The sequence below is a fragment of the Myotis daubentonii genome, chromosome 16 (assembly GCF_963259705.1).
Source record: "Myotis daubentonii chromosome 16, mMyoDau2.1, whole genome shotgun sequence".
Lineage (NCBI taxonomy): Eukaryota > Metazoa > Chordata > Mammalia > Chiroptera > Vespertilionidae > Myotis > Myotis daubentonii.
Window position 1 is genome coordinate 37,752,875 of NC_081855.1, and position 21,089 is coordinate 37,773,963.

At 38.8% G+C, this 21,089-nt stretch overlaps 1 protein-coding gene across 1 annotated transcript in view; it reads left to right on the forward strand.

Annotated features, from left to right (window-relative positions):
• The window catches only part of TLK2 (tousled like kinase 2), an 89,753-nt gene that overhangs the window by 46,588 nt on the left and 22,076 nt on the right, over nt 1-21,089 (forward strand). Inside the window, 5 exon segments of the mRNA XM_059669885.1 lie at nt 5,978-6,130; nt 10,913-10,979; nt 12,070-12,167; nt 13,901-13,982; nt 16,810-16,901. Coding sequence (XP_059525868.1) covers nt 5,978-6,130; nt 10,913-10,979; nt 12,070-12,167; nt 13,901-13,982; nt 16,810-16,901 — 492 coding nt within the window.

Below are 21,089 nucleotides of genomic sequence, written 5' to 3' on the forward strand. Positions count from 1 at the left end.
CCCCATTGAGAACCCCCCACTCGGGACGGATAGGACTCCACCAGGGTACTGCAGACCCCCCTATAGAGGATAAGTAGGGTAAGAAGGTGGATAGTACAGAACTTAGATTGAGAAAGATGTGCCATACTGAGTCCAAAGAAAGAAGACTCTGTATTGATTCTTAGATTGAGAAGATGTGCCATACTGAGTCCAAAGAAAGAAGACTCTGTATTGATTCTTAGTTTGAGAAGATGTGCCATACTGAGTCCAAAGAAAGAAGACTCTGTATTGATCTTTAGATTAAGAAGATGTGCCATACTGAGTCTAAAGAAAAAAGACTCCGTATTGATCTTTTAACATATATGCTTATTAGCAGAGGAATTAAGGTTACTCCCAGTCAGACAGAACATTTTATACAAGAAATACGTCCATGCTTTTCTGAGGAAGGAAAGGTGCCGGAAAGGTAAATGTAGAGGCATGGGAGAAGGTAGGCCCAAGGAGCCTTATCCTTAACCCCACTGCAGCCTTTCCACCCCGGGAAAGTGCAGGATTGGCAAGCTCTCCCTGGGGTGATAGATCAGGACTCAGGTAATAGCAGAAAGTGCCAATTCTACTCTTAAAATGGATACAAGAGAGCATTTGAGGTTTTTCTTTTTAATGCTTGCTTTTAAAAAATAAAAAAGGGGGAATTTGCCGGGAGCCGGTCCATCCCTGCTGTTTCAAGGGACCTGGCATATATGGCATACTGTTCTTAATATGTTTGCTCACCTTCTTGGCGCTGTGTTTTAACCAAGGTCACCTCTCCGAGAAAGGTTGAATCCCCAGGTAGGGATTTTCCCCTGAAGTTAGGGAGGGAATAAAACCCCTCAACTAAGTGCCAGGCGGGTAATTAATCCCTTTAACTACGAACAATCATGCTTAAACTACATAATCTTTTCTCCCTGGAATGGAGATAAGAAACGCCCTAACCTTTGTAATAGAGATTGATAGGATTAAATCAACTTGTATAAATACAGTTGTAACAAGACAGAAAGACTCAGAACTTAGAACAGAATCAAGAAGACAGAACCTACACGGAGCCTAGAGACAGAAGAACTTCACTGGAGAGAGCATGCCGGAGGATCCTGGACAGGGACTGGCCTCGGAGCCTAGAGACAGAGCCTAGCGGGAGAACATGGCAATAGACCCTGGACTGAACCTGACTATAGAACATGGCAAGAGAACCTGACTAGAACCTGAAGACCGAACCTGGCTGGAGATCTCAGACAGAACCTGGCTGGATCTCCGAAGCAGAACCTCTCTGGAGATCCAGACCAGAACTTGGCTGGAGATCCTGGCTAGAGATCCTGGCTAGGCTGCTGATCAACTGAACACTGTTCCCGTGCCATTCCTTCTTCGCCGACTCCGTCCACACCTTTGGGGACCCCTGGACCCGCTGGGGTTGGACCCCGGCACTATAGAGCACTGCTTAAAAATTTTTTGGTGAAAATGTGCATTGTTCTTTACTGCCTCCTGCTTGTTTATATGTAATATGGTTGGAGTCTGAAATAACAGTTTTGTTGTTGAAGGTGCCTGTATTCTTTTCTTTGGGCTACTGTAACAAAATACCATAAACTGGTGGTTCAAAACAAATTTATTCTCTCACAGTTCAGGAGGCCAAACTTTTTTTTTGTAGAAGGACAGAATCTGTTGGGATTTTTTTTTACCAATTCTCAAATGAAATTTCTTCTACCCTCTGAAGCCGCTAGGGGAGGATCCTTCTTTGGTGTTCTGTGGCTGTGGCAGCATAGCTACTTCAACCTCTGCCTCCATCTTCACATTCTGTTCCCCCATGTGTCTCTGTGTCTTCTCTTCTCTTCTTGTAAAAACAGCAGTCATATTGGAATTAGGGCCCACCCTACTCCACTATGACCTCATTTTAACTAAATGCATCTCCAGTGACTCTATTTACAAAGGTCATAATCTGAGGTACTGGGGGTGAGGACTTTCACATATATTTTATATGACACAGTTCAACCCATAGTGGTGCCAAAGACTGATTATCTTGTTTTCTTTTATAGGCAATGACTTTTGAAATAGGGTTATTTAGATTTGAGTGAGATGGATTTATTAGGTCATCAATACTTTTGTAAAAGATGGTGGAAAATACTCTTTCCATGGGTGATGAAGATCGAACACTCTAAAATTGATGGCATGCAAGAAATATTTAAGGCTCAACTGTATAAAGGCATTGTCATATGTGTTGGAAGTAGAAGGGTTGATAAGACATGGTTCTTGTTCTAAGAGAATTTATAGTTTGTTGACATAATCCAGACTTTGTATTCTCAAAATAAATCATAATGAGTATCACTGATAGACTATCTTTAGATAACTTTTATTTGTAAGTATTAATAGGTAAGTAGTTTTAAGAACATCAGGAATTAATGTAGGAATCCTTATTACATATAACACTAGTGATCCGGTGCACAAAATTCAGGCGGGGATGGGAGGGGCCTCCCTTAGCCTGGCCTGTGCCCTGTGATCCATTGCCCCAAAGAGGTAGGCCCCACCCATCCATCCGGGGCTCCTAGATGGATTGTCCCAAAGAGGTAGGCTGGAGCTGGGGAAGGCCTGCGGACTGCCGGGCCGGGCCGCGGCGGAGGCCTGCAGACCTCCATGGACCCGCCCCCAGGCCAGGCCCACAGTGGAGGGGCCTCTCGGCGCGCCTGTGGACCCTGGCACAGGTGCACGGAGAGGACTCTCTGCCTGGCGGCCCCGCTTCCGTTGTTACTGTGATGGCGTCCCAACCAATTTGTATATTACCCTATTATTAGCATAGATTGATCTCTGCTACATCAATTTTCATGTCAAGGCAAGCTCTCTTATTCTTGTTTTGTACAGTTTAAGATGCTCCAAAGATGTCTTGGCATCAGTATGCTACCCTTTGTTTATGGTTTATATATATGTTGATTGTGGGGCTGGTAATCTGTGGAGGTTGAGTGATTCTCCCACTATAGTTGATAGTTTAAATTAGATATTGTCTGGTTATCTCCAGAAAGTTCAGAGTACCTTGTACTCATGACCCCTGAAAGGGTAGAAATGAGCTAAAGATGTATTTTTACCAATTTTTTTGATTAGGAAACCCATGTTCAGAGAAGGTAAATTATTTCCCTTAAGGATGTTCATTGAGTCAGAAGGAAGACTGTGATTTTACCTAAAGATTCTGTGTCTTAATCCAGAATTTTTTTAAACCACAAATGATTTTATACATATATTTTGGAAGGGGAAGCATACCTCCAATGATAGTTAAAAGATTTTTTTCAGACAAGCAGAAAACTCTTTAATTAAAATGTCAATTCTGCTGTTAAATTGATATCTAATCAGTGATCCAGCAAAGGAATTATATTATCAGATGGTTAGTTACTTTCAGTGCTCAGATTAGTTTAACCTTGTTTAAAGTATTGCCCTCCCTGGAGCATAGTCTTTTTTGTTCTGGTCACCACTCTTCCAAGAATGGAAATAATCATAACTAGTGTCTTAAAGCAGACTCTTTCTAAATAAATACACTGAATCTGGAAAAGTTGTATAGGGACTGACAACTGCTGTGTTCAGGGAAGAGGGTAGAAGAGATTTCATTTGAGAATAGGTTAAAAAATAGATTGTCATTCTACAAAAATGAAGATTCGATTAAAAAAAAAAGAGATGGGACAACAATCAAGATTTATCTATAAGACTCCGAACAAAGACCACTAGGGGGTGCACCAAGGAAGCATAACAAAATGCGGAGACAAAGAAACAGGACAAAATTGTCAATGGAAGAAATAGAGTTCAGAACCACACTTTTAAGGTCTCTCAAGAACTGTTTAGAAGCTGCCGATAAACTTAATGAGATCTACACGAAAACTAATAAGACCCTCGATCTTATATTGGGGAACCAACTAGAAATTAAGCACACACGGACTGAAATAACGAATATTATACAGACGCCCGACAGCAGACCAGAGGAGCGCAAGAATCAAGTCAATGATTTGAAATGCGAGGAAGCAAAAAACATCCAACTGGAAAAGCAAAATGAAAAAAGAATCCAAAAATGCAAGGATAGTGTAAGGAGCCTCTGGGACAGCTTCAAGCGTACCAACATCAGAATTATAGGGGTGCCAGAAGATGAGAGAGAGCAAGATATTGAAAACCTATTTGAAGAAATAATGACAGAAAACTTCCCCCACCTGGTGAAAGAAATGGACTTACAGGTCCAAGAAGCGCGGAGAACCCCAAACAAAAGGAATCCAAAGAGGACCACACCAAGACACATCATAATTAAAATGCCAAGAGCAAAAGATAAAGAGAGAATCTTAAAAACAGCAAGAGAAAGAAACTCAGTTACCTACAAGGGAATACCCATACGACTGTCAGCTGATTTCTCAACAGAAACTTTGCAGGCCAGAAGGGAGTGGCAAGAAATATTCAAAGTGATGAATAGCAAGAACCTACAACCAAGATTACTTTATCCAGCAAAGCTATCATTCAGAATTGAAGGTCAGATAAAGAGCTTCACAGATAAGGAAAAGCTAAAGGAGTTCATCCCCACCAAACCAGGATTATATGAAATGCTGAAAGGTATCCTTTAAGAAGAGGAAGAAGAAAAAGGTAAAGATACAAATTATGAACAACAAATATGCATCTATCAACAAGTGAATCTAAGAATCAAGTGAATAAATAATCTGATGAACAGAATGAACTGTTGATTATAATAGAATCAGGGACATAGAAAGGGAATGGACTGACTATTCTTGGGGGGGAAAGGGGTGTGGGAGATGTGGGAAGAGACTGGACAAAAATCGTGCACCTATGGATGAGGACAGTGGGTGGGGAGTGAGGGCGGAGGGTGGGGCGGGAACTGGAAGGAGGGGAGTTATGGGGGGGGGGGAAAGAGGAACAAATGTAATAATCTGAACAATAAAGATTTAATTAAAAAAAAAAGAGATGGGAAAAGCATATCTAGCATTTGACTGTCAACTATGACAGGTAATTTAAAGAGTTTAGTATGTTAACTAAACCCAAATCTTGGTATATTTTTACATATCAAGTCTATAAACCTTAATATTTGTTAGGTGGTGGGACACATAAGAGAAAGTGATTTTCTTTTTTTTAAACATATATTTTTATTGATTTCAGAGAGGAAGGAAGAGGGAGAGAGAGCTAGAAATATCAATGATGAGAGAGAATCATTGATCAGCTGCCTCCTGCACGCCCCCCACTGGGGATCGAGCCCGCAACCCAGGCATGTGCCCTTGACTGAAATCAAACCTGGGACCCTTCAGTCCACAAGCCGACGCTCTGTCCACCGGGCCAAACCAGCTAGGGCGTGATTTTCTTATATTGGTATTTTTATTGACTTTTAATTTGTAAACTTGTTTAGAAAAATTAGACATCTTATTAGGAAATAGTCTACTGATGTTAGCTGTCTGGAATCTTTGTGTTTTTTCTTCATTTAATGTACCCTATCTGAGGGAGTTTTACTGCTTACAGGGCTTCATTGTGCTTTTTCTGAAGGTACTTAGTGTAGGTCTCTCTGTATCAGTGAGTGGGAATGACTTAGAGCTGTTTTCTTAACTTTTAAAAAGGTATCAGAAAATTCTTTTTATTTTTATTTATTTATTTATTTATTTATTTATTTATTTATTTATTTATTTACTAGTGACCTCTTCTGGGAAAATTCTTTTTAGTCAGAAAATGAGGTCACAGTAGAAATTTGATAATTTTCCTTCCTGCCCACTTTTCTACTCTGAAAATAATCATAACTAGTGTCTTAAAGCAGACTCTTTCTAAATAAATCTTTCTATCAATTATTTGGCTCTTTCAAACAGAAGTTAAAATCAAATCTCTACTTGATTTAAAGGGGGTTATTTTCTGAAGTCTATTAAATATGCAGGTGACAAAGATATTTGTGTGTGTTCTCTAGCCATGTTAATTTTTTTTTACACCTTCTTTCTCTGTGCCACATCTTTTATATCTCTAGGCAGCAGGAAAGGATAAATTCACAGAGGGAAGAAATTGAAAGACAGCGGAAAATGTTAGCAAAGCGGAAACCTCCTGCCATGGGACAGGCCCCTCCAGCAACCAATGAGCAGAAACAGCGGAAAAGCAAGACCAATGGAGCTGAAAATGAAACGTATGTTCTTTATTGATATGAGATACCACTCTCTCCCCTAAAACACAAAATTATTGAATGCCACTGGAAAAAATTGATAAATTATGGAGATTTCTTGACCTTAAGCTTTGTTTTTGGCTACATTAATGGATTTGCGCAAGTCATATAAAGGTAGCTAATATTTTTAGTTTGATCTTATTTAGGAAGTTTTGAGTGAGAAGGAAAAGTAATGTCACTTAACTTGACATCATGATCTTTGGCCACTGTTACAACAAACTAGGGGCCCGGTGCACGAAAATTCGTGCACTGGGGGTGGGTCCTTCAGCCCAACCTGCACCCTCTCCAATCTGGGAGCCCTCAGGGGAGCCCTCGGGAGTTTCTGTCTTTGCAATCATATGAGCGAATTGTCTGAGACCCCCAACCCAGTTTGGTTTGTTGCTCACAGAATAATAGAGGCCTTTTTTTTTTTGCTTTGCTTCATTGGTGGAGATTTCCTGGAAGTTTTAGGATATCGTCCCTTTAATTTTTCCTAGACACTCTGATTTTACTTATGTCTCTCACCTTTGCTTTCCCTCCATCCCCTACCGCAACAGTAACTAGCTCCAGGCTCAATTTGCTCTAGTGTCTAGGACAGTGGTTCTCAACTTTCCTAATGCCGTGACCCTTTAATACAGTTCCTCATGTTGTGGTGACCCCCAATTTCATTATTACAAATTGAACATAATTAAAGCATAGTGATTAATCACAAAGACAATATGTAATTATATATGTGTTTTCCAATGGTCTTAGGCGACCCCTGTGAAAGAGTTGTTCGACCCCCAAAGGGTCGCAACCCACAGGTTGAGAACCACTGCTCTAGTGTCTAGGAGATCCGTCTGCCACCAGAACTATGATTCCCAGCATTCCTGGTGCTCCCTGCACTCTGGGCTTCCACTTCAGGTCCTGGGGCTGCCACCAGAACTACTATTCGCAGAATTCCTGGTGCTCTCTGCGCTCTTGGTTTTCCCTTCCTGCTCTGTCTCCATCCCACAGCTCCCACTCTGCCAAGTCCTCCAGCCTGTCAACTCTCCCTCTCTGCTCTCCGTCTGGTGGCTTGGGGAGTCAAGTTCCCCAAGTTGCTCCACTCTCTGCTGGCTCTCCCGCTCTGCTCTCCGCCCAGCGGCTTGGAGGGAGCCACATCCCCCCAAGCCTTGGGCTGTCCTGCTCTGCTCTCCACCTGGCGCCTGTGTATGCAAATTAACCCACTATCTTTGTCAGGTTAATTTGCATACTCCTGATTGGCTGGTGAGCGTAGCAGAGGGACAGTCAATTTACATGTTTCTCTTATTATATAGGATGTAATGTTGTGGTATTCAAAGGATATAATTGCTTATGTGTGGTTGGCTCTAGGTTGGTATCGTCTTATGGGGGTTACCTGGCTACTATTTCAGACTGAAGAATGCACAACTGATAAATGGTCTTTATTGTCTAAAGAGCATGTGGGGGTTTTTTTTGTGGTGTTTTTTTTTGGGGGGGGAGGGTTTGTTTTGTGTTTAAAGAGCACTTGTTAACAGCCACAAACTTAGGAATAAGCTCAGAAAAAATAGGTATTATTTTAGGAAAAGGACATTTTCCCAATAAGCTAAATCTTGGTATCACAGTATTTTCTTGTTCTGGGGTACCTAAGGAAAACACCAGTATCTTAAATTGCATCCTCTTTTCACTGCCAATCAACAATTAGTACATAGGAGGGGTAGGATATCCTGAGCACAGATAGCTTCCTTGTTCCCCCCATCTCATGTCAGAGTTCCCTCTTTGATCATTGAATTCTTAAACCCTAAGAGAATCTTCCTCTGGGACAGGAGTTGACAAACTTTTTCTTTAATGGACCAGATAGTAAATATTCCAGGCTTTGCAAGCTAGAGATTTTCTGTTGCAAATACTCAACAGAGTAGCCTAAAAGCAGCCCTAGATAATACGTAAATGAATAGGTGTGGCTGTGTTCCAGTAACACTTTATTTACAAAAAGAAACTGTGGACTGAATGGCCCGCTGGCTGTATGTAGTTTGCCAACTGGACAGGAACTACCAAATAGTTAGAATTTGCGTGGAAAATAAAATCTATATTTACTTACCTATTTAGAATATTTCTTATGCTTACCCTGAAGACATTTAAGTCATCAACTGTTGTTAAGAGGCTTTCAAATTAAAAAGGAAAACCAAAGCTCTACAGACAATAGTGTAGGCAATAAATATCTAAAGAATTGATGGTAGCCATAACGTTGGTTTCTGAATTGGAGATTTGAAATTTTAAAAATATATTATTTTTTTATAGAATCAGTCATTGCTCTTGTTGTAATCAGTGTACTTATAGTGGCTACATTGGTTTTTCAGGGGGAAAAGAATTTTTGTAAAGCTGTCATTGTGGGGTTCTTTAATTGAAAATAAGTTTCAGGTCTAAAGATAGCCACAAATAGCATATAATAATATTGTATAATTTATTAATTGGTATGTCTTTTGCCTTTTATGTTTTCATATCAGTTCACAAAAACATATTAACCCATAAACGCCCTCAAGTATAATATTTGTATTACACCATTGTTAAAAGTCCATGACATTCCAGAAATGTATCTTCAATCCAGTGAGAAAGATTGCTTAACAGCAATCCTCACCCCATACATACCTGACATATTGGGGAGTGTTTCCTTTGACATTCATTTAGTAAGTCTATGTTAAGTGCTTATTATATACTCAGCTCAGGTCTGGACACTGGGGTTACAGAGCTAAAGGATACAGCCCAGCCATAGCAGTTCAGTTTATTTAAGGAAAATGAACAGATGAATAAGTTAATAATTACATTAAGTATAGTTATAAAAATATGCATAATGAATAAGCGTGGAAAACATCTTCACTGTTATAGCTCTGAATATTTTAAAACTAAAACTAAAAAATATTTCCTTTAAAAAAATGAAAGAGCCCAAATTTGAAAGATTCTCCAGGCAAATATTGCACACATTAATGTGATGATTGTCTTCTTTCGTGTATTTATTTTGTGAAGGGACTCTTCCTCCAATATACCTTGAAAATTATTTAACTCTAGTGCATAAAGCCATTGGGTTAGGAGTATAAAGAAAGCATAGGCAAAAAAAAAAAAAAAAAAAAAAAAAAAGAAGAAGAAGAAGAAGAAAAAGAAGAAGGTGGCGGCATAGGTTATTTCCTTTCCATAGAACAATAATTAGAATTTAGTCTAGGTCAGTAGTATGTGAATAAATAGTTGCCATCTGGAGTTCTGTGTAAAATCCAAGCTGGAAGGCATTCGGTCCAGTTTTTAATTCGGTCCAGTATTTAATTAGAGGATGAGACTTGGCTCATTCCTTGGTGCAGAAGCCAAAAACAGTCTTCTGGAGTCTTGGAGTGAGTCATATTATCCTTTCCTGGTATCAAACCTATTTCAGGCAGAGAAAGCATTCTTTTCTCCCTTTTTTATTGTTTTATTTTTATTTTTAAAAAATATATTTTTATTGATTTCTGAGAGAAGGGAGAGGGAGAGAGAATCATTGATTGGCTGCCTCCTGCATACCCCACACTGGGGATCAAGCCTGCAACACAGGCATGGCCCCCTGACCAGAATCGAACCATTACTTCCTGGTTCAACCACTGAGCCATACCAGCCAGGTTCCCATTTTTATTTTTAATCATCACCCACGGATATTTTTTTCTTACTGATTTTGAGAGAATGAGATCTCAATTGGTTGCCTCAGAGTATCAAACCTACAAACTAGGTGTGTGCCCTGACCGGGAATCAAACCACCTGAGCCATCTGACCAGGGCGCTTCCTTTTTTTTACTAGTGTGATATAAAGTAATGGATATAAGTATTTCTGCAATTATGAAGAGATAGGCATAATTCTTCTATTAGATGTGTTTCTTCTTTTTACTCTTTTATTTTCTTTTAGTTAGACCTCAAAGGCTCTTTTTGTAGCCCTTCCTGGTTGATAGGATAGCTGTTTCTTCTTTCTCCTGCTAGTTAGAATATATCTGAACAGGGACATCTAAAACTTTGAATTATATGTGTATGCTTTCAGAATGTGAAGAGGGTGAAGATGGAGCAGTATCTTACATGCTTACTCTTGAAACATGAGCATGTGAATGGAGTAGGTGGAACATGAAATGAACAAGTGATTACCCATCAAGTCAGCCCTTTGAGAATTTTGTTTAAATGGCATTTTAGAAATTATACATTCTTTTCACATTCTCATTTAATAGTCACAACACTTTTGTTAGATAGGTATTATTACTTGCTGCATTTTTAGGAAACTGAGACTCAAGAGGTTAAAGTTGCTTGCCCAAGGTCACATGACCCAAGTTGCACTTTGAACCTTAGCCCTCAAACTCCAAATTCTAGACGTTCTTCTCTTTGTTATTATAGTATCAAAGTCTAAGAGTTATTAAAAATAAGCAGATCCATTGGCTATTATTTTGCCCTTTAAAACACTTTAAACATAATTTTGGCTACCTCTCCTAAAGAATTCTCATCTGAGTAATGTTTGGGACAAAACTAATGTTATAAATAATGTAAAATTATAGCACATTATTTATTTTTTCATTTTTTACAATTTAGCCTTCTGCCTTTGAAGTCCTTCTTTCACATCACATCTGATAAATCACAGAAGTTTTCTCGTGTCTAAGGATTGACTGCAAGATAAACTGTCTTTTAGCCGTTTTAACAGACTAATTATACTGTATAACATACTTTGGCATTTCTCTTTAAATATACGCACTATGATTTCAAATAATTTATCGAAATTTCTACCATTATTTTCCAGGTTAACATTAGCAGAATACCATGAACAAGAAGAAATCTTCAAACTCAGATTAGGTCATCTTAAAAAGGTAAATATAATGAGAAATGCGATTTTTTTTTTATTTTTTTCTTTTACACGCCCCCCTCCCCCAACTCTCCCCATCCCCAGAAATGCGATTTTTAGTTTATTAACATTTAGTGTGGAATTAAGTTGGTTATTTGGGCAAATGTATTGGTTTCACGTACCTGCAGAAATCTCATGATATTTTAAATCACATAGCAGCTCTTATCTTTTGCCTAAACTGGCTAAGAAGAGAAGGTTGTATCAACCTTGTAACACAAAGGCATCTACACAGAATTTGTTATTGGTGATGTTCACAGAAGCATCTTAGATGTAGATTGCTCATCTTTTTAATTCAGCAGCTCATACATTTTTGGTGGGTGCTGCTTACAGTGATGGTGGTCAATAAGCATTTTAATAAACTGCTATCGGTACGTGTTTGTTTTTTCCCCACTGGATTCTCAGATCTTGTTAAATCAGTAAAACTTAAACACCAAGTATAATCCATACTTGCAGAACAGAACCAGACAAAGGACCTGGTTTTTGTTTTGAAAAAGATTGCATATCTATATGTACATGCACAAAACGTTCCTAAAAACTTTACATAAGAATCTTTTTTTTAAAATATATTTTATTGATTTTTTACAGAGAGGAAGGGAGAGAGAGAGAGAGAGTCAGAAACATCGATCAGCTGCCTCCTGCACATCTCCTACTGGGGATGTGCCCGCAACCCAGGTACATGCCCTTGACCGGAATCGAACCTGGGACCTTTGAATCCGCAGGCTGACGCTCTATCCACTGAGCCAAACCGGTTTCGGCAACATAAGAATCTTAACAGCAGTTACATCTGAGGAGTGGTCTAGAGGAGAGGGAGCAAGGGGCAGAGGACTCTTACTTTTTCTACTGTAATCCTTTGTATAGTTTGAATTTTATTTATTATTTTGTTATAGACTTGGTTTTTATAACAAAAAGTCTAGTTCTTTTAAAAAATATTTTTTAATGCAAAACATCTTGATTTAGCTTTTCATGAGAGAGCTCTCTGATGCTGTTTTTGAAATGAGATTCTGGAAAGGTAACATTTCTTGTGTTCTGAGCTACTTCTTTCCTTTTTACTTTAGGAGGAAGCGGAGATCCAGGCAGAGCTGGAAAGGCTAGAAAGGGTTAGAAATCTACATATCAGGGAACTAAAAAGGATACATAATGAAGATAATTCACAGTAAGCAATTTGGGGGTATACTGGCCTAAAGACTGCTGAGCACTTTCTGACATGGATTAAAACAGTGATTTTCAACCGGTGTGCCACAAGAATTTTTAAAACATGCAATACCTGACTATTTAGTCAGGGGCACTGACCTCTTAGGTTGTCAAATAAAAAAATAACAACAGCCAACACAACAATAGCTGTCTGGTGTGAATAAATCAAAATTATACCTATTTTATTTCAGATCGGTAAAATGTATTTTTTGGTGTGCTGCAGAATTTTAGTAATCAGTTTGTGTATGCCATGAGATGAAAAAGGTTGAAAATTGCTGTTCTAGAATGATGTTTTTGATTAACCTAAATTTGGTAAATTGATTCCATGCTGTATTTGGTTCTATTGTAGGGTGTAATACAGTTTTATGAACAAAATAATGATTTGCTTTAGTTTAAATATATATAAAAATATTAGATTTATATATTAAACATATACCTATACATGTAGTATATTTCCCCATAGAGGTCACTAAAACAATATAGATTTATAGTGTAAATGGTTAGGATATACTTCCTGTTTAGATTTACCTACAGAGCCTTACAAAAGGAAAGAATGGGTGACAGAGTGGTGTTGTGGAAAGATTATTGAATTGACACCTGGTTTCTGAATGACCTTTAAGAGCCATTTGGCCATTGAGATTTTAAGCAAGACTCTGTTAAGTTCAGCACATTCATTTAGATAAATGCCCACCTTTGTTTATAAGTCATTTAAGAGACTGAAACTGTGAAAAGTAGATAGCAAGTGGGAAATGGCTTCTATCTGTAAACCGTTCCTTCCCACATATTTTGGACTCTGAAACAGGAGTTTTTGACATAGCTATAACTTGTGTGTTTTTGTTTGCCAGTGTGAGCCATGGCCTTTTTCAGTAAAGTGCCAGCAACAGCTGTTATTGAGCACTCTCTCTGTCAGTCATAGTGTTAAGTGCCCTTGTGTTCTGTCATTTAATCTTCATAGGAACTTACTTGGTAAGGTAGGTCATCTTTGAAACATAGATCTGAAAACAGGCTTAGAAAAATTCAGTTAACTTGACCAGAGACCCATAACTAGTGGCCCAAACTAAGAGTTAAACTTAGATCTGTCTATTTCCAAAGTTAATTATCACACAGTAATGTCACTTCTCTCCACAGGCAATCTGTCGTCTTAAAATCAAAATAATTTCAGGATTACTAGTGGGGCTATTTAAGATCAGGAACTAGGTAGAAATATTTTTAAAGTTATTTTTGCCAGAACCTCTTATTTCTTTTTTAGTGAACAATACAAGCTGGTATCCTTTATGGGGAAAACAGTTACAGCATGAAGACTTTTTGCATTATTGGGAGAAGATGAATGCACATAGAACATGTGACTCACTTTATAATCAAATCTGTTTTTAAGCCCATAAAAATATCTGGGAGTTTTATTGTATATAGTTATGTAATGGTGGGAGCATGTGGCCCTTGAATGGTTTGGAGGAACTGAGTAACGCAGTTTAAAAATCCCTCATTTAGTGTAGTCCACCCCCCCCTCATTTTATAGCAGGGCAGAAAGCAGCGGGGAGGCCAACAAAAGTCATAGGACTGATTGTGGCTAGGCAGAGACTGGCACCTATGTCTCATGGCTCTACAGCTAATGCTTTTCATTGTAGTCATGCTGTATCTTTGAATTACATAATTTAATAATTATATATGTATGTTATATATTCCCTGTTTCCACAGATTTAAAGATCATCCAACGTTAAATGACAGATATTTGTTGTTACATCTTTTGGGTAGAGGAGGTTTCAGTGAAGTTTACAAGGTAAGTATGAGGAACAGAGCAAAACGACTAAGGGTTAAATCATTGATTAGTACCAACTTAGAGAACATTTAGAATAGTGATAATTATGGGTTGATAACTAATGGTTGAAATTTAAAACTTTAAGAACCTATATCTTTGGGAGAACTGCTTTTAATAAAGTTCAAGTGACTAAGCAAGAGACAATATTTTACCGTTTTCAAGTTTCAAAAAATAAATAAAAAAATGTTTAAACCGGAAGGAAAAACAACACTAATATCTGGGTAGTGGAATTATGTGATTTTTATTCTCATAATTTTTTTTTAACTGAAGAGATATGTTACAGATAATTCTTATTTGAAAAACTGCTTTTTGATGTTCTCATCTTCTAAGTCAGTGTTTATAGCACTGGCATTTTGAAGGAGGGTCCTGGCTTAGAGTGCTTCCATTGGGCCAGCAAAGTACAGACTCCTATGCCTCCAGCAGATTTTTACTAAAGGAAGAAATCAGCTAGTTCATAGCTGCAGATTCTAATATATTCACTAGCCAAAGCCTCCTTTTTGTGACTGGCTTATTAGACTTAGCATGGTATCCTCAAAGTTCATCCATGTTGAAGCATGTGCCAGAATTCCTCCTTTTTAGGGCTGCATAACATTCCATTGTATGTATGTAGCAAATTTTCTTTACCCATTTGTCTGTCAGTAGACATTTAGGTTGCTCCCTCTTGTCTGTTATGAATAGTGTTGTTTTGAACATGTATGTGCAAGTATCTCTTAAAAGTGGAGGTTGCCTCCTCTACTGAGACCCTGCTTTCAGTTCTTTTGGTGATATACCCGGAATTGGTACTCTTCCATTTTTTTTAAAAAACATCAAAATTGGTTATTGGTGCTTCCCAGTACTTGTTAGTATTTTCTTATCTTATTTTTTCCTTATTTATTCTTCAAGCATTTTAACATTTGTGAAATCTAGATGCTTCTTACAATGATGTGTACATTTAATGTAGCTATTCTTTTGCTGTTCTTCACGCTCCAAAAACCTTTCTTAAATCAGAGGTGATCTCAGTGTCTTGGGTTCAGAAATATAGTGTGATAGTTGGAGAAAATGATACTTGTAGTATCATTTAGTGTTCTAACAAATTAAATGGTATTTAATATGGCTTTTAATGACTTGAAATGGTTCTCTACTGTAAAGCTATGGTACATACTTGCAGGTGGACTTCAAACTGTAGGGAAAATAGAATTCAAAAGTTTCCATTTCTGTGAAATAAGATACTCTATTTGAATGGATTTTTAAATATATTTTTATTGATTTCAGAGAGGAATGGAGAGGAAGAGAGAGAGAGAGAGAAATATCAATGGTGAGAGGGAATCCTTGATTGGCTGCCTCCTGCATGCCCCACACTGGGGATTGAGTCCACAACCTGGACATGGGCCCTGACCCGGTATCAAACGTGACCTCCTGGTTCATAGGTTGATGCTCAACCACTGAGCCATACTAGCTGGGCTAGTGTTCGTATTTTTAAAAATACTGGTTTATATTTAGTGTGAATTAGAAGTTTCTTTTATAAGCAGCCATCTCTTGCATGCAGTGCTTTCCTAGAGGTAGCTTACATCTTAAAAGATCTGTAGAGAATCGCCACTATTGATGGAGAATGTTTCTGTCCCTATTGCTTTTATGCATTCATATATTTGTGGAAACTGGCAGATGGATGGTAACAATGTTGGAACTGAAGTACTAAATTTTTAATCTGAAATTTAAAAACTAAAAAAGCCTATTCATTCTAAAGGAGTTCCTCAATAAATCCTTTTGTATTGGGAAGTCGTCTGTTGTATAAAAATGCTACTTTATGAAATTGTGATTTACACCCAACATCCTCAAAAACTCACCTGTTATTCCCATGATAGAGCACTACCTATCTGATGTGGGGCTTGCCAACAGTGATGGTCTCTGGGGAAAGCATGTCCCTTTATTTGGGCAGTGCTGGAGAAGTGGCTTGGTGTGACTAATTTCAGGCATTGCTGGAATCAAAAACTGCTTTTTATGTACTCAGCATATATGAATGGGACTAAAGGCAAGCTTGCTTTCTTGGTTTTGTTTCTGTTTTTATTTTAATAAACACAGTATGGCAAATTACAAAGTTATTTTCTAAACACACATAGCAAAGAAGTGTATTCTGAGGGGTTATTTTTCAAGAAGGCAGTCTCTGTCCCTAGCATTTTAAAAGTGGCAGGATTTGCCATTGAGGCATATCAGGTCTCATTGTCAGCTGAGGGACAAGAGATGGCCTAAGACAGTGGTCGGCAAACTCATTAGTCAACAGAGCCAAATATCAACAGTACAACGATTGAAATTTCTTTTGAGAGCCAAATTTTTTAAACTTAAACTATATAGGTAGGTCATTGTTATTAACTTAATTAGGGTACTCCTAAGGCTTAGGAAGAGCCACACTCAAGGGGCCAAAGAGCCCCATCTGGCTCGCGAGCCGCAGTTTGCCGACCACGGGTCTAAGGGAGAAAAGGCCCAAATAGATTAAATGATGTCCAGAAAGAGAATTGTTTGGAAGTGTCTGTTAAGACATGGGCTGTCTTTCTGTTCGTGGTGTTTGCTTAGTTTTATGTTCTAAACCCCTTGGTGCCAGTGTGTCTGGAGACTTCTGAATTATCTGATCATAGGTTTCAAGAAGATGCTTGCTGCTCTGAAACACAAATGTGATGTGTTGTCTTCTGCTGCTGTTTTATTTAATATGCATCTTGGACTTTGAGTATGTTGTTCTGTTAAATAGAAGCTTCAAACCAGTTGCCTGTAATTCTTATCCTTTATCTAGAACATAATGTATTTCTTTTCTTTATAGGCATTTGACCTAACAGAACAAAGATATGTAGCTGTGAAAATTCACCAGTTAAATAAAAACTGGAGAGATGAAAAAAAGGAGAATTACCACAAGTAAGTGATACTAGAGTGTCTGATTTTTCAAAATTTAGTGATAATAGCTGAAGTTTGAGCACTGTGTTAAAAGCTTTACATATATTGTTGTTTCATTTAATCCTTATAACTACCCTAGGAGAGAATAACTTTTCCACCTTACTGATGAGGACTGACACAGGAGAATTTAAATAACAATTAAGAAATGGTTACATATGTAAAACTTTCAACAATGAAGAATTAACTTTGAAAGGAAAAAAAAAAAGAAATGGCTGAGATGGTATTTAAATCTAGACTTCCCTTCATCCAAAGCCCGTGCTCTTTTTTTTTTTTTTTAATATATTTTATTGATTTTTTACAGAGAGAAAGGGAGAGGGCTAGAGAGTTAGAATCATCAATGAGAGAGAAACATCGACCAGCTGCCTCCCGCACTCCCTCTACTGGGGATGTGCCCACAACCCAGGTACATGCCCTTGACCGGAATTGAACCTGGGACCCTTCAGTCCGCAGGCCAACGCTCTATCCACTGAGCAAAACCGGCTACGGCAAAGCCCATGCTCTTTACCTCCCTTTCCATTGTCTTGTATAAAATTAGCTACAATAAACAAAGCCTCAGAAATAGGCTTGTTGCTTTTCTATAGAAACCAGAGGAGAGTGTCCTTTAGTGGTTGGGAGACCCTGGGAGGTGACTGGTGGGGCTTTTTTAGCTGCTGCCGTCATTTCCTTTTGGAGGAGACAGACAGGGGAGACGGGGACCTGGTGTGCTCAGTGGTACTTGTTTGGCTTGTTCGGCTCCTCAGTGCTGTGCTCACCTCCCCCGGCATAGTTTGTCGGTCTTCACGTTCTTGATCTTAAGTGTCCCATTTATTGTGCTTACCTCCAGAATGCCACTAGTGGTGGCCCTCATCTGCACTTGGGGTCGGGGGTGCCTTCTTTAGAAGGACTAGTCATTATATGTGCAGCTGTCAACTTCTTTGTCCCACTAATGTCAGGTTATGCTTGTTTCCTCTGAGCTTCAGAACATTGGAGGCCACACAGAATCAATTTGCTATTAAGATTCCCACTGTGCTCAATGTTGTTTCCTTGTTGTAGGTACAAGTACTGAGTTAGACATGTTTTACCCCTGAAAGAAGGAGACGGCCTCTTTTCTTTTTAAAAACAAAAAACTTTTTTATTGATTTCAGAGAGGGTGGGAGGGATGGAGGGAGGGAAGAAAAGGAATATCATTGATGAGAGAGAATCATTGATTGGCTGCCTCCTGCATGCCCCTCACTGGGGATCGAGCCTGCAACCCGGGCATGTGCCCTGAGTAGGAATCGAACCTTGATCTCTTGCTCAATAGGTTGACGCAAAGCCACTGAGCCACGCCGACTCAGTGAGATGGCCTCTTTTGATATAAAGAACCCTCCTCCTTTCTCCAAACAGTTTTGGGTTTTTTTCTTATAAATAGTTCTTTGAAGGGGGAAAAACAGTGGACTTTAAAGTAGCCTTTTAGTTGGCTTCTAAATCTTAAAGGGAAAAATAAACATTTCTACATTATCAACCACTTCTTCATACATGGACCAAGGCAACTCTTGCTTTATACCTATTGTTCACTGGGGATCCAGGAACTCTTCCTATTCCATGCAGACTGGCAATGGCTCTTGGCCCTGGGGAAGAGAATGTCCCTGTGGTAGTGAGAGAGAGAGGGCTTAGCAGAGGTAGGAGAGGGGGTTGTGTGTGGTTCATGCATGGCGTCCTGTGTGTATCTTACGTGACAGGCAGCTGCAGTCCAGATGCTTCTGAGGAGCAGTTACATTATTAGGAGTACATTCCAGTTGCTTGACGTGCAGGGACAAATTGCGGTCTTCAGTGAGTGCCAGGAGCACTTCAGAGAAGGAAACCACATGTCGTTCTGACCAGTTATAAATGAGAAATGTCCCCATTATATTGAGACCCTCAGGGTGCCTAAAAGTGTTGGAACAGTATATGCCCCTCTTTTAAAATACCCTCCAGCTGTCATGTATGTACTGACCACTCTAAACCAATTGACTCTACAAGGGATCAACTTTGGTCAGCCAAGACCAAGGTCAACCAAGACTGTCTTCTCAAGAAGATAGTTCCTGTGCTAGGATCTGTACATATTTTGCCTAGTCTCAGTATCCAGCTTCTAGGCTGACCTTAAAGAGAACTCCAATAGGTGTTCACACCCCAGCGGTTTGAAACAGTGAGGTATTGAAGCCAGGACTGTGTACCTCAGGGGTCCTCAAACTACGGCCCACGGGCCACATGCAAATACAAATACTGTATTTGTTCCCGTTTTGCTTTTTTACTTCAAAATAAGATATGTGCAGTGTGCATAGGAGTTTGTTCATAGTTTTTTTTAAACTATAGTCCGGCCCTCCAACGGTCTGAGGGACAGTGAACTGGCCCCCTGTTTAAAAAGTTTGAGGACCCCTGGACCCTTGATACATTGGGCAAGTCCTGGTAGGTATGAATTGGTTGTCTTTCTCACATTTCTCTTTCAAACAGAGTCAGAGAGCAAGTGGAGGAGTTTGTCTTAGGTTTCTTAGCTCTTTACTGGCCCAGCTCAGGCTCACAGTGGTGCCTTCCTACTCTTTGTTTCCTCATCAGAAGTGGGAACAGCATGCCGGACCACCTCTGTGGAGCCACCTGGGTAGTGGCCATTTCCTGGTTGACACTGGGGAGAGGGTGTGCCAAGTTATTATGACCTTCTTCCCCCTTTGGGGAAAATTCTTAAGCATTTCCACCTTCTTTGGAAGATACTGCTTGCTAAGTGATATAAAATCATATTGATGAATTTCAGGCTATAGAGAATAATGAATTAGCAAAATGTCATTAATTTCTTTGACCTTAAAGAGGTTTATATAAAATTACAAACTATATCAAGAGGAGAAAGAAAGAGGTTTATGTCAAGCACATAACAGATTTTAGAGAGTGCTTTAAAAATTCAGTATTAAACTAAAAAGTAGTGTTGTGGTAATATTATAAAAGATGAAAATGCTACTCTAACTCTGCAAAGTAGGTCTTCCAATTGCTTTTCCTTTCATATGGATGACTTTCCAGTCCCAATTGGAATCAGACATTTATTTTGGCTAAAAAAGAAGGAAAAAAATCAAAGAAAGTAAAAGGCTGTTGTTTTTAATGTTGAGTTATATTCTGCACCTCCTTTCCTCTCCTCCTTACGCACAAACAAAAAGTAAACTGATTGTTTTACTTTTGCATTACTAAATGCATTAATAGGTATTACTAGATTTCTTTAATGCCCCAACATAATATATTAAAAACCCTATAGTAGGACAATTTCATATAAAGCTTTCTGCAGAAATAATTGCATTTTAATTAGTATACTCTTGTAAGATACTCTTTTCTAATCTTCTAGGATAACATAATTTTGAAAGTCTAAATATATATCCACTTGTAAGAGAGTCAAAGATTAACACTTTAGTGGATAAGTCTCTTAGTAAAGTTTCTGTATTTATGGTGCATTAATCCCTTGGATGCTAAGTTGAAATATGAGGGCCATGGCAGAGCCACTGCCTTGCCTGATGAAGCATGAGAAGCAGGCCTAGAGCCTGATGTGACCTTGAGGGAGAGCTTTCAGTGACACACAGCAAATTCCCATAGTTGGTGAGTTTGAATGACACTTCCTTTGATTCTTAATTTTTGCCTCCATTCGTTTCTTCTGTTTTCTGTACCTTGACAGAGAAATTGGTCTCTACTCTGAAATGCACAAAATCAAAACATTAAAAGTGCAGGGAACTATGGATTTACAGTATGCTAGAGTAAAAAAATGACTTGAACAGATATCTATTTAGTCCATAGGTTTCTAAGCTTGTTTTTTGTTTGTTTTAATCCTCACCCGAGGATATTTTCTCCATTGGATTTTAGAGAGAATGGAAGGGAAGGAGGGAGAGCAGAGAGAGAGAAACATTAATGTGAGAGAGTCACACATGAATTGGTTGTCTCCTGCATGAGCTCCAACCAGGGTTTGAAACCTACAACCTAGGTACGTGTCCCTGCCAGGAGTTGAACTCGATACCTTTCGGTCTGCGGGGCCCATGCTCTAACCACTGAGCAACTGACCAAGGGTTAAACTAGTTTGTTTTTTGAACAGCATTTCCTTTTTTTTTTTTAAACTTAGTTTCTTTATTTTTTTTAAATTAAATCTTTATTGTTCAGATTATTACATTTGTTCCTCTTTTTTCC